Source organism: Mercenaria mercenaria, chromosome 17 (assembly GCF_021730395.1).
Source record: "Mercenaria mercenaria strain notata chromosome 17, MADL_Memer_1, whole genome shotgun sequence".
Classification (NCBI taxonomy): domain Eukaryota; kingdom Metazoa; phylum Mollusca; class Bivalvia; order Venerida; family Veneridae; genus Mercenaria; species Mercenaria mercenaria.
Window position 1 is genome coordinate 11782198 of NC_069377.1, and position 13173 is coordinate 11795370.

The window sequence follows — 13173 nt, forward strand, 5'->3', positions numbered from 1 at the left end:
TCTCATTCCTGATGGACTCCGTTGCCATGAGGGTAGGAGAGAAGAGAATATACATGTAATAGTAGAAATGGAAACCACAGGTCGCTCCACACGACAAAAACGAAAATGTTGCGGACTCGGTTTGATTGAGCCTGTGGTAGTGGAAATGCATGCTACCGTCCACGCTCTCTAGCCCCGGGTTGAGCAGAAGTCAACATTTACACATGCTAGAAAAACAATTTATAGACATCCGCAGATGTACATGAAGCCTTCAATGATGCATTATCGTGTAATTCCATGAAAAGCGGCATGTGGCCCCCAATTAAAATAATGGATTTGCCCTAAACGAGAAAACAATGGGCAGAATGTTATGGAGCCTGCATATCACAGGAACTGCCAAAGGACAAAATTAAAAAGCAGGCACCATATCCAAGGGGTGATTATACAATACCCAAAGTTATGCAGGCGGGAGTAAAGGAACCACCCAGCCCGAAATGTTCAGGCTGAGAATTTAAACAGTACCAATAACCCGACATAAAAGTCGTGCGGAACTATCTGAGAAGATCGAAATATAATAGCCCTGACTGAATGTACGGGGAGACATTTTACGGCCGCAACACAGCACAAACACCGCTGCTGTGATAATGAAATAGACACAGCTAGATTGCATAACACGACAAAAACGAAAATGTTGTAGGCTCGGTTTTATTAAGCCTGTTCAAGGACGGTAGTTGAAAGGCATGCTACCGTCCACGCCCTTAAGCCCCGGGTGGAGCAGAAGTTAACATTTACACATGCTACAAAAACAATTTATGGACATCCGCAAATGTGTTCATACGGCGGTGCATGATGCACTAGCGTGTAATTCGATGAAAAGCGGCGTATGGCCCCCAGTTAAAATAATGGGTTTGTCCAAAACGAGAAAACAATGGGCAGAACTAAACAAACTGGAATTTAGAAAAGGGATCTGAGGTTATGGAGCCTGCATATCACAGGAACTGTGACTTCCTTTGCATTTCCACCCTGTCAAGACGCAAACCAAAATCATGATGATAAATGTACTGGACAGAGTAATTTTGACAAAAATGGCTGAACGCTCCCTAGAACAATGTATGTGTTTTAATTTCCTGATCATGTCAACAAATTCTCCATAGAAAGGAATTTTTCCTAGTGGATGCATTTTGAAGAAAACTACAAGCAAATGTGTGAGCAACCATGCCGTGTTAAGGTAATCCAGTACGTATTGTAAATGTTCAAACACTTCTGTTTCATATAGGCATCAGATTATCAGTTATACAGTTTTGTGTGTACAAATTTATAATACCAGTACTGTTGAAAAACGCTGTTAAACACAAAACAAAGAAACAACTATATAACACACTTTTGCAGTGCAGTTTCAGAACGCGTTGTGTCCCACATATTCTGGTAATGACTATCAAAATTCGACCGAAATGAGCCGCTCTCTTAGCTCAATAGGGAGAGTGCAAGTCTACGGGTTGCGGGGTTGTGAGTTGAGTTCGATCCTCTGGCGAGGCGTATGCTTTCCGTGACGATTTGATATAAATACATTGTGTCTTCCACCTTTGATGAATATGGAGAAGTTGTCAGTTACTTTGGAAAACACTGTCCAGGAACACTGGTTAGGATAATTGTCCGCCGTTACATAACTGAAGTGCATCGATATGCTTATCATTTCTGGGCAATCTAATTTTTGCCTTTATTTATTGGGTTTTATGGCACAATGATACTATTATAGGTCACTTTTCAGGTTTTGGCGGTGGTGTAGTGGTGAATGAAAACCGGGTATCATTTTAGGCACGGGTGAGCATTAAGATAGAACCACTGACTTCCGTTAGTCATTTGTATGGCATTATTTAAAGTATAAAACAAAGTTGAAACTGATAAAGTCTGCTGTTTATATGCAAACCTATTATATTTAGATATTTAAATCAGCAGCGTTAAGCCAATTTCTTTAATAACAAAGTGATATTCGATATGAGAAGTACAAATTGAAAATGAGCATTGATTTATCAATTAATTACTGCCTGTTGGACAAGAGAGCATGTGAATTACACCATACGGCATTAATTGACGATGCAAATGCTGCAATTTTTAATTACAATATACGATAACGTGCAAGCGGTATGCATTCATACAGGGATATTTATTTTTATAATATGGAATAGATTTAACCCCGTGGGGTAACCTCAAACATGGCACGGGGCCCTCATGAGGTATTCTGAACCATCAGCTCTGATCGGACACCCGCAAACCCCTTAACGAACCACAGCGATGAAGAGCATGGTATTCAAAGACATCGACTTTAATTTCTCGGCTATGTTGGCCCCCTTTCCACTTAAATTTCGTATACAATGTTATTACAAAATACCGTAAAACTAAGACAAAGGTGGTGTTCCATTTTCGTACGATAGAGTCTGTGGTATGTATGTATAATATTCAGTGAGTGTTATCACTGGCAAATTTAGACTTCTGAGTGGAGTTGCTAAAAGTCACATGGTTTAACTTAAGAAATACGTTTGGAGATCCTGCAAAGTGGGTAGAAGGGATTGCCTTGACTAAAGTCAGACCGTTACATAGAATACTTGTTCATGGAAAATCGTGTTCGCTCACAATGTAATACAAAAATTAAAGAACAATTAAACAACAGTTTTCATAAACAGGTTTTGTTTTCAATAAAAACAAATAAGCATTATTAAATTCTCTCAAAATATATGTTAACAAATGTCACAACTATTTAAACTTAAAGCTAAAATAGTTTATGTATCAAGTTTAACAAAAAATGCTATAACATCAACTGCTTCGTTGAAATCATATTTTAAATTAAAACATTTTCCTTGTTCTAAAGTGAAAATGTTTACCTACCTAATATCACTACAAAGTATGTACTAATAAATTATTGCTTGTGTTACTATTACATTTTAGCATACTTTATTATTCCCTGCCGCTTCGTCAACAATCATCAACAGATTGTCTTTGATGTCTAATATTGGTTTAATGTTTGAGTAAACGTCAGCCATTTTACTCCATACATGCACACTAGGGTAGGGTTTCGTTTTGGGGTGTTTGTATGGTGGGTGATTTAGGACATATCGTTATGTCGCGTTGGCGTGCGCGCGAGTTTTTGTTACACATTTCGTTGTGTCGTCAAGTTTGCGCGCACACCAACGCGACATAACGAAATGCCCTAAATTAGCCACTATATGTACATGCTCTTGGAGCCTGGCTATTCCTATACGAACTTTGTCCTTATTTTTTGCTGATTGATTTTAGTAACATTGTTTTCAGTAAAAATAAATTGTCAATACTTTGGCTTCAAATCATAGAATCTAGTATTTTGCCATTTTTGTATGAATAGAAGACATTCTTCCAGCCATGTTTGAATAGTTAATATCTGTTCATCTTATCTTAGCAGGACTGACTGGTAATATTTTGAAGATTTTAGATCCATCCCAAATACTTTTCCTATCTGTAAACTGTGTCCTTCTACAGGTTTATGCATGTATATATAATCAATAGAATATTTAACCACTTCTCATTGAAAATTGACGTAGCAAATCGAACTTATATAAGTACGATGTCTCGAATGATAATCCAAGTTTTACTATTTTTCATAAGCTGGATTTTCAGACAAATTATATTATTTGGAATATTTATTCCCATTGCTTTGGTGTCTATTTCTCCGTCAATAAAGTCTGCCAAAAGGATAAAACTTCCACATTTGCCTTGTATGTGAACATCTGATTTGTGTTTTATTGCTGTGAATAATGCACTGTTTAACAAAGAGTCTTGTTTTCGTTTAGAATCACCTGTTGAAATTATAATTCTTGTAAAGTTGTGTGGACTTTTAAAATGGAGCGACAAATAATCAAGCTTCCGCGGTCTCTTTGCCCAGAAAAATGTTGTCGAATTATTGTCGTAGGCAAAAGACGGGAAGTAACCAGGCACAATTTGAAATGAAGTTTTGAATTTCGTCGGTGGATTATTTCCCTTTGGTGCACTCAATATCGGCAGTTTTATACTGTCTGCATCTTTGAATTTTGAGTCGATGGAAGGCATCATTTTATTTTCTAATGATGAGAATTTTCCATTATGTTGGAACAAGCTAAAATGTGTGTGTATTGGAAATCGCTGGCCTCTTACAGAAAGCATTTTACCAAGCAATAAATCTCCTGGGGCTTTTTCAAAGTTTTTCATCAAATATTTTGCTACCCATTCTAAGTCTTCGTCTTTGAACAATTTCCCAATAAAACCTAGTCTAGAGAATTCTAACATAAACCACGGTCTTGTAACATTGTAAATCTGATTCCGAATATAAGTGGAAAAATTCCTTGCACTTAAAACATCGTCTTCTAGCTGTAAATAGTAATCCGAAATGTTCTTGCTGTATGAACAAAGGTAGGCAAAATCTATATTTTGTTTCGCTCTCCATTGAACTCTTTTAATGTTATCATTCATTGTGCTACTAAGTTTGTCAAAATTTGGATAAATTGTTTTTGGTGCTTTTATTATTCTTATAAAGCCTCCCTCAACGAATATCTGAAATCTGGTATAGATTTCTCGAGCTATCTTATCGTTGAAGGTTTCGTTAAGATCGGATAATAATACGACAACGGTAATCTCCCTTTTCTCCTTTTCATTAGTGTTGTTAATCAAAGACTCCAAAGTCTGGTAGAGGTAAACACTTTCAGTGTTTGGTCTACGAATAGACGGTATTCCTATAGTCAGAAATCCTGAAAACAGAACAAAATAGGATGCAGTCACTTCAATGGAATATTTTAGTAATCAGTTTGAAGGCTTTATAAAGCTACAAACTTTATAAAGTTTAACCCATTTCATTGCTAGATATGTCTAGCATTTGGAGATGAACTTCTAACTATAAAAACGAAAAGGCTTCCCATGTAGGACTTTTGTCCTAGTTCTTTTTGTAGATGCACATTTGTGTCTTCTTTACACGTCTTATTTTACGTTCACAATACATAAGTGGATCCTCAATGAAAAACTGGCAGTGGCATGGAAGGCTTCATATCAACGGCTGACCGCAAAACTATTGTATCTTGTTTGTGGTCAGCCGTTGATATGAAAATTTCAGTAAACTGAGAATGTCTTTAGAATTATCAAAAACACAGAAAATATGTTTACTAAGCATACAAGTATAGTCTTAATCTGTGACCAATAAGTTTAATTGCTAACTGCCTTTCAAATGAGTTTTTTCTCTAAATACAAATGTGTTATGAGAATTAGTTTGATATAGGGAACGTCACATATTGTTCAACATTGACATTTGGGATTAGTTTATCTTTGACAGCTGGGAGCTGAAAAGACCGAATCTGTCAAACTCTTCTATTTAATTAAGTCTGGATAAATACAATGAGTTTCAGTTGTACTGCAAAAAAGCGTAAAGCATTTGAGTAAATAGTATCAGTAAATATCTTGCTGTAAAATCAATATTTTGTCCGTTATCTAAAGCACTGTTTCTATAATAAAATTAGTTTAAATTAACACCGTGTACTTTTAACAAACTGTCTTGATAACCGTGTTACATGTAAAGGCTTATATTCTATACCATAATAGCGGGTTTTCACTATTCAAACAGGGGGTTAAAGACCCAACAGGCGTGAATAACCACGTTTTAAGAAATCATCTTCACCGGAACCTGGCCGTGTAGGAATGTACGGATATGTAAATGATTTTCACCAAAACTCAAATTCAAATAAAAAGTAATACAACAAGATAAGGACAAAAGAAACTAAAGGTACTCAATAGGGCACCGGTTTAAAACGAGCAATGGTAAAAATACCACTGGAAGTTTAAACCATTTTAGAATGCGCACCAAAATCACTGGACAGAGGACATATTTGTAAGAAAACACTTCGATAATTAAAGTCATTTAAAATATTTATATTTTTATTATTAAATCCCTTTCTCGAAAACCTTTATTTTTTTTACTTTAACGGCTGGCAAAAGCGATCTGAAGTCACCCGAAATACACCTTAATTCTGTTAACTTTAAGAGTTAATTTCTTTCTTTATAGACTGACACTGAATTTTCTCTGAAAACCCATTTCCTATCAAGGTTCATCTCCTCAAACTACAAAATCCAATTTCAATGTTATACCATTTACGTTTATGTACAGTTTTGTTTTCTTTATGTTACGTTAATAAATGATATCTAAAGATTTCTTTATTGCATATTTGCATAGGGCAATATATTATGGCGAGCGACCATTATCAAATATTCATATAGAGACAATTTATTTAGTAAAGAGACTCGTTTTCTACTTAAGCATTTTATATGAGTTTTATTGGCAGTGGGTGGGTACCATCTATATAACTCCATATAATGTTTGAATGAAACGCATTTGACCACCAACTTGTCTTGCCATTGACTATTCCCAACCCTGGAACACTAAATGTGTGTCATGCTAGCCTTCCAAAGAAGGTGTCAGTCTTGAGAAGGTGCGTGTGAGGATACGACATCTATTGGAGAGTGATTACTAGTATATTGCTCAAAATATGCGGCGGTGGCCCTAACGGGACACCGTATAGAATAATTCTAGTAATGTTTATTATTAAAAAGATTCATACACACATAGAATTATACGATTATAATCACAAAAATAGATTTCAGTGTTTCCAATATCAATGTCTTTTTGTAAAATACCCGTTCATACAGTGATGTTAATCAGTGGAAATCTAATGATATTATATTCAACTCAATTTCATGTTGTAACAACATCTATGGAGAAAGAAACGTAACAATCAAATATATATCTTATAAACAACAATCATCAATCCAGGGCGATAGGTGTTATTCTTTAGGGAAATTGTTAATTATTTAATCTCAGAATCAATCATGATACAACAGCTAGGCTTTCAGGCTTCAGTAAAAACTGAAAAGTGTCAATAAATGAAGAAAGAAAAATACTTAATTGAACATATCATGACTAAGTCTACCTGTAGCATTTCCCAGTCATAAACTCTACAGGGTATTTTAATCTAATTCATATGGGCAGCGCCATGAGAAAACCAACATAGTGGCTTTGCGAACAGCAAGGATCCAGACCAGCCTGCGCATCCGCGCAGTCTGGTCAGGATCTATGCTGTTCGCTAACGGTTTCTCTAATCGCAATAGGCTTTGAACGCGAACAGCATAGATCCTGACCAGACTTAGCCTGGGAATCCAGTCTGACAATTTCTAACTTTTTTAATACCTGCAAATTGACATCAGAAACTCGATGAATGCCAATTAACACTAATTAGCGCAAATTAAGTGATCTTTAATGCATAGGTATTAGGTATGATTTCTTCTGACAAAGCACAAATATTATCAACGGCTTCCCAGGCTAGACCAGACTGCGCGGATCGTCTGGATCCATGCTGGTCGCAAACGCATTATGTTGGTTTTCTCATGGCGCGGCTCATATGTTTGGCGATACATACCTTTGTTATTCCGTCGATAACCATACAATAATGGACCACATACCGGCGGAATAATCAGAACGGAATTACAGGGTGGTGACAATGAATCCCTGGCATTGTTTATATACATAGTTGCTGGCATCGGTACGTCGTGTAACGTCTGATTCTTGTCTTTGACTCCTGTTGTTAGTACATGTTTCGGCGAAGATAACAATTCTTGCGTAGGAAAAGCTATGTGACGAACCACAAGCTGAAAATGGGGTTTTAATATTAAACAATTATGAACTCTTCAGCTTTTCGATGCTAAGTAATTTATTCCACTGGAAGTAATGTTCGCTCTATAAATAAATTAATAACTAATGACAAAACTGGCCTCTCACTGCGCATTTGATATCAAGGGATGATGAACAATTGCAAATCTGTGCATAAAATATATGGTGCTTAGGTTACTTACAATCTGGAAAAACTGGTCAATGATATTTTAGATATGTTACTAAACAATAACGTTTTCAGGACTGGAAATTTCTGCATTGCAGTTATTAAAACTGACCAAATTGGATATGCCTAAAATTTTTTTTAACTAACAGATGAAAGTTGTATAATACATGTGTTTAAATTTATGTAGAAAATCAGACATGAATTTAATGTTGTCAGTAGTGATAAAATGACGAAATGATTTTGAGATTAAAATCCTAAAGAAGATAAACATTTTCTACCTTAATTGTCACTTTTAGCCATATAAAGTACCTACAATAAGTTCTGTAACCCTTAGCCTGCTGGTGCCTTTGCGACCAGTGTAGTCTGATCATGGTCTGCACTGGTCGCCATTCAGTCAGTATCTTTTTGGTAAGCACCCCTTTTAACAGTTAATGGAACTGTCCAAATTGAAAGACGGACCAGTCCATTTTAGAAATTTAGCAGGCTAAATGTTAAATTAACGTAATCTGAGTATTTCGTGCTTACCCGCATGTTGCACTTAACATAAAAGGGTTGCCTTTCCGATTGCATCAATAATACAAATGAGCCGTGCCATGGGAAAACCTACATAGTGGGTGTGCGACCAGCATGGATCCAGACCAGCCTGCGCATCCGCGCAGTCTGGTCAAGATCCGTGCTGTTCGCTAACAGTTTCTCCAATTCCAATAGGCTTTAAAAGCGAACAGCATGGAGCCTGACCAGACTGCGCGGATGCGCAGGCTGGTCTGGATCCATGCTGATCGCACACCCACTATGTTGGTTTTCCCATGGCACGGCTCAAATTACTTTACATATGTAATGAACTTTTGGTTGAATGCAATTAAGGATGTTATTTTCCCCCAGATACTTATTTCTGATTGATGCCTAAGACTTAATTTCGGATCAATTGTGACCTATGTAGCTAACATAAATAACTTATTTATCGAATCAGACTGATGAATTATTTACATAGACATACTTGGAAACGTGCCAAGTTACATAATTGAGAGATGTCCAATGCCCATCTTTCAACAGAATATTTATCTTAAAATATTTACTTCAGAAAATATTTACTTCAGATGTAGAAAATTTACATAAAACATATTTATTTTCACTAAATATATGATTCTTATATGCTTGTCTCTGTTAAAGCACTCTTACGCTAGAATGACGTCAAAGAGCGCTATTATATTTGATCTACATTTTTAGATAAGTGTATATTAGAATAGAAATAATTTATACCTAAAGCCGTACTTTTACACTATTTATGCACTCGGGCGGTTATATGTCGTACAAATAATTTCACTCGAGCTGCCCCCTCGTAAAATTATTACGCCCGACGTATAACCACCCATCGTGCATAAATAAGTGTTAAAACACGCTTTTGCTATAAATTATTTCTTAGATATATTTTGTATTTAGAGCTACACTCATAATGCCTGTGTTTAAAACATGGCTGCCACATTTTCCGATATGAATATAAAATACATTAATTTCTTGTTTCATGCTACTTTCCATAATTGTTTCTCTTGCATTTGTCAAAGATTTGAACCCTGATGAAAACAGTAGAAAGTTTTATTGAATCTATTATTTTCTTGGCTCTAACTGTAACAGTTCATGTAAAGTACTATAAGTAGCGTTTTTCTAAACATATAATTATGCCTTGCATTAATTTGGACAGCTTTTTCATCTGTTTTAAACATTAAATTTAAAGCTTTGTGGGACACGCCCGGTATTAATCTCTGGAATCATAACCTTTCGGATAAATTGAAACATTTGTGTATTTTTGGTCAACTACATGATGCCGACTATTTGCCGCAAGAAAACGTGTGTGTTCGAAAACAATAGCAGAAAGCGATATGGATGGCAAAGGACCGTTGAAATGTCATCATGTGTACAAATTCTAAAGATGACAGGAAGCAAATTGTTGGTGGCTGCAAAAATCTTGTATACATAAAACTGTTTCCATATCAGATTTCAATTTTCTAAAATATGACTTACCTGTGTTCTGTAATTGAATTCAGAAATTGGTTGCTCTAAAATATCTTCTGTCGAATTCGGCGAATCTAAAAGTAAAGATTTATTAAATGAAAAATTTTCGTGACGTCAGAAATCACATTAAGTGTTACACAAGCACCAGGCTGATTCCAGAAGACCCTTTGAAACGGTAATAAATGCATCAATCAGTTAGACTTCATTGTTAGGTCGCATAAAAGTCTTCATAACATGTCAAAGATCTAGACATAGGCCAGAGTTTTTATATTTTTCGTTTTACGGGAGCGCCGGTCCTAAATATTGCAAAAGTGGAATAAAATTAAAATTCATTTTCCCGAGTTTTATTTTATTTTTTCCGCCGGTCGGTTGTTTACAGCCCCAAAGAAAATAAAATTAGTGTATTTTCACCTGGACGTAATTTCACAGGAAGGGAGTTTAACGCGTGCAAAATATCGTGTTCTGCCGTACATTTATCGGCATAAACAGGGTGTAAAATTCCACTCGCCTGCTCGCATTGGCGAGTTAAGTCTGAGTAGGACGAGTGGACCTCGCTGTGTACTCGACCGATCGGGCGAGTGGTTTTTTTTTACGTCCTTACTTTACCAAAATTCAGAAATTACATCTACAAAACGTCAACAAACTTTGAGATGGTTCAGTCGCTACCTGGATTGACTGGAAACAGATAAAGATATCAAAACGTCATGCCGGTAATTTTCCATTCCACAAGCACGTGTGACCTATCGTAACATCTAATTTACATCGACACGTACACAAAAACCGTGCGTAGTGCATTCATTTTTTAATATTTTCGCTTCAAGTTTTCAACACCCCTTGAGAAATAATACTTTTTGAATTCTATAATGATTTTAATAAGATATCGACATAAATGTAGGCAAAATTCTATAAAAACGGTCGAATTTTCATATAATCATTTGTAAAAATTCAAACAGCGCGATCTTAGTTACTTATTTCTTTCTAAAAGTAAATAAATGATGAATACTATGGGCTTAAAATTCAGACTTTTGACCAGAAAGTACAAAAAACAGAATAAAAAAATCTTAAATAATGAAAAGGCGGCTGCGATTACAATACATGGAGTAAGACGATTTTTGGCAAACAGATTTCTGTTAGTGCGGCAGAATAGGTTACGTGACCTCGTGAACGTAAGTAGAAATGCGATTTTAAAATAAAGCAATGTGATGTCACAGCGGTTTTTAATAAGTTTTAAATGAATCTTTGTACATGTATTTTTTGACCAACAATTTAAAAGTTTTTCTTGTCAAACAATAATGTAAATTCCTTGCGGTCAAATAGGTCACAGAGGTAGGATATCCACTATAGTAACTATCGTTTGAGACATTTACCTTTTATACGGGATATAGCACATTCGCTTTTGATAACAAATTAAAGAAGAAATTTTTTATTAATTTCTATTTCTCAGCAATTTTAAGAACCGATGCGGTACGATCAGACAGTGATGTATCACATGGCGCGAAAACATGACGTAATGCCATGACAATCTCGAGCAAAAATACCGCTTTGATCTCCGCTTCAGATGTCAAGATACTGACACACTTCTTTTAGCTCTTAGAGGGGGTGTAAATTGATCATGAAAACAAGGTCAACATTACTTAGTTTATCACTGAATAATTACCGATAATCTTTAACGTTTTTTTTCTCTCTTTCTACACGGGTGGATGGACGATGATTGTGTCCAAATTTTTTTAGACACTTTTCAAAGTATATATTTTTCGGGAAATAATACTATTGTACATAATACTCCTTTCATAAAAGTGACAGTATTAAAAGTATTAAATTGTCTAAAGATTGTCTTACTCACATTTTGTTTTCAATAGATTCAACTTACAAGTTTGCCATAGAAAGGTAATACAATATCAAAGGTGCTTTGACATTAAATTTTATTCAAAACATTAGTTGTTTGCAGAACAAATAAATGTTTGTAACAGCAGATTGTTTTTACATTTTTATTTCAATGGTGACCCCTCACACTTTACACAGGCTTGGGACTGTCTGGCATAAAGCAGCTGGTAGTGTTGGCAAAATCTCAGACAGATGGTCCATTTCTTTTGTAACTTCAATAGAATTCATAAGTGTATAAAAGTAAATATTATGTATAAAAAGCAGAGGTTACACAGCAGAAGATGCAAGCAAACCAAACCACCAAAACTACTACACTACTAATTAAGCCACTTTATACCAGACGTGTTTAGTCTCTACTTGCTGTCACTGAAATTTACTGTGGCTGTTGTAACAGATAAAATAATTTTTGTCTTCCACTTAAATTAAGTAAAACAAGCTTTCTGAATTTTAAAGACTTGCCAGTGTGAGTTACAGTGCCTGAAGCAGTTTATTCACAAGCATGCATGAAAATTTTATTCAATGTTCATCCTGTATAAATGGCTTTTATAGTCTTAAAACATAACAATACATCACAATATTAAATATTGGACACAAACACAAGTAAACAAAACTTGAAACGAAAGTTCATCAAAATAAAAAAAATCTTAAAAAATTCTATTTTATTTTTATTTTTTTCCGAGATGCTCACTTTCAAGCTTTTTATTTTTATTTTTATTCCCTCCTCCCCCTGCTCATTTTTCAAAAATCTCCCGTAAAACGAAAGATAAAAAAACTCTGGCCATACCGAAAACAGAATCAAGCATCAATGTAAAAGCATTTTTACTATGAAAGAATTCCGCTTAAGCCGGTGCTAGGGGGTGTGAGGGGTGTTGCATAATTCATTACCTCTGATGAACAGACTCAATCAAACCGAGTCTGCTATTTTGTTGCATGCTATTATGCTATACCTCCAAGGGATCTTTTTACAGATTTTATTAATAAATACGGACACTTTTAGAATAGCGCATATTTTCAATAATTGAAAATTAGAATCCCTAAGGACTGAAAACATGAATTTGTAGCCAAAAGTCTCATATTGAACAGACCTATCACCGCTTTTAGCCATTCCGTCTAAATGTTTTCGATGTTGCTGTCTACAGACCTAGAGCGGTCTTCTGCCTATGTCTGGAAATGATTATCAATCGAAGTGCACGACAAAAAATACGCAAATTATTGCATGTCCGCACGCATATAGTATATAATATGTCACAGTGAAATGTTTTTTCTGCTGCGACGGTATGCCTTTATAACGGAGAAAGAGCTAGTCAAGCATTGCTTTTACACAATGCAACAATACACGTAATTATATTTTCACAGTATTTTGCCATAATGAAACTCATATTTTCGGAATGAAGAAGATAAATAAGGTCTAGAATCAATTCTT

General features: G+C 35.4%; 1 protein-coding gene across 4 annotated transcripts in view; it reads right to left on the reverse strand.

Annotated features, from left to right (window-relative positions):
• Positions 1-2647: 2647 nt before the first annotated feature.
• The window catches only part of LOC123536693 (alpha-1,6-mannosyl-glycoprotein 4-beta-N-acetylglucosaminyltransferase-like), a 37460-nt gene continuing 26934 nt past the window's right edge, over positions 2648-13173 (reverse strand). For all 4 annotated transcript variants that reach the window (XM_045320054.2, XM_045320053.2, XM_045320051.2 and 1 more), the window contains exons 3-5: positions 9876-9940; positions 7440-7668; positions 2648-4730 (exon numbers count right to left, since the gene is read on the reverse strand). In XM_045320054.2, coding sequence (XP_045175989.2) covers positions 3562-4730; positions 7440-7668; positions 9876-9940 — 1463 coding nt within the window. In that variant the 3' untranslated portion in view covers positions 2648-3561. The remainder of the gene's footprint in view (positions 4731-7439; positions 7669-9875; positions 9941-13173) is intronic.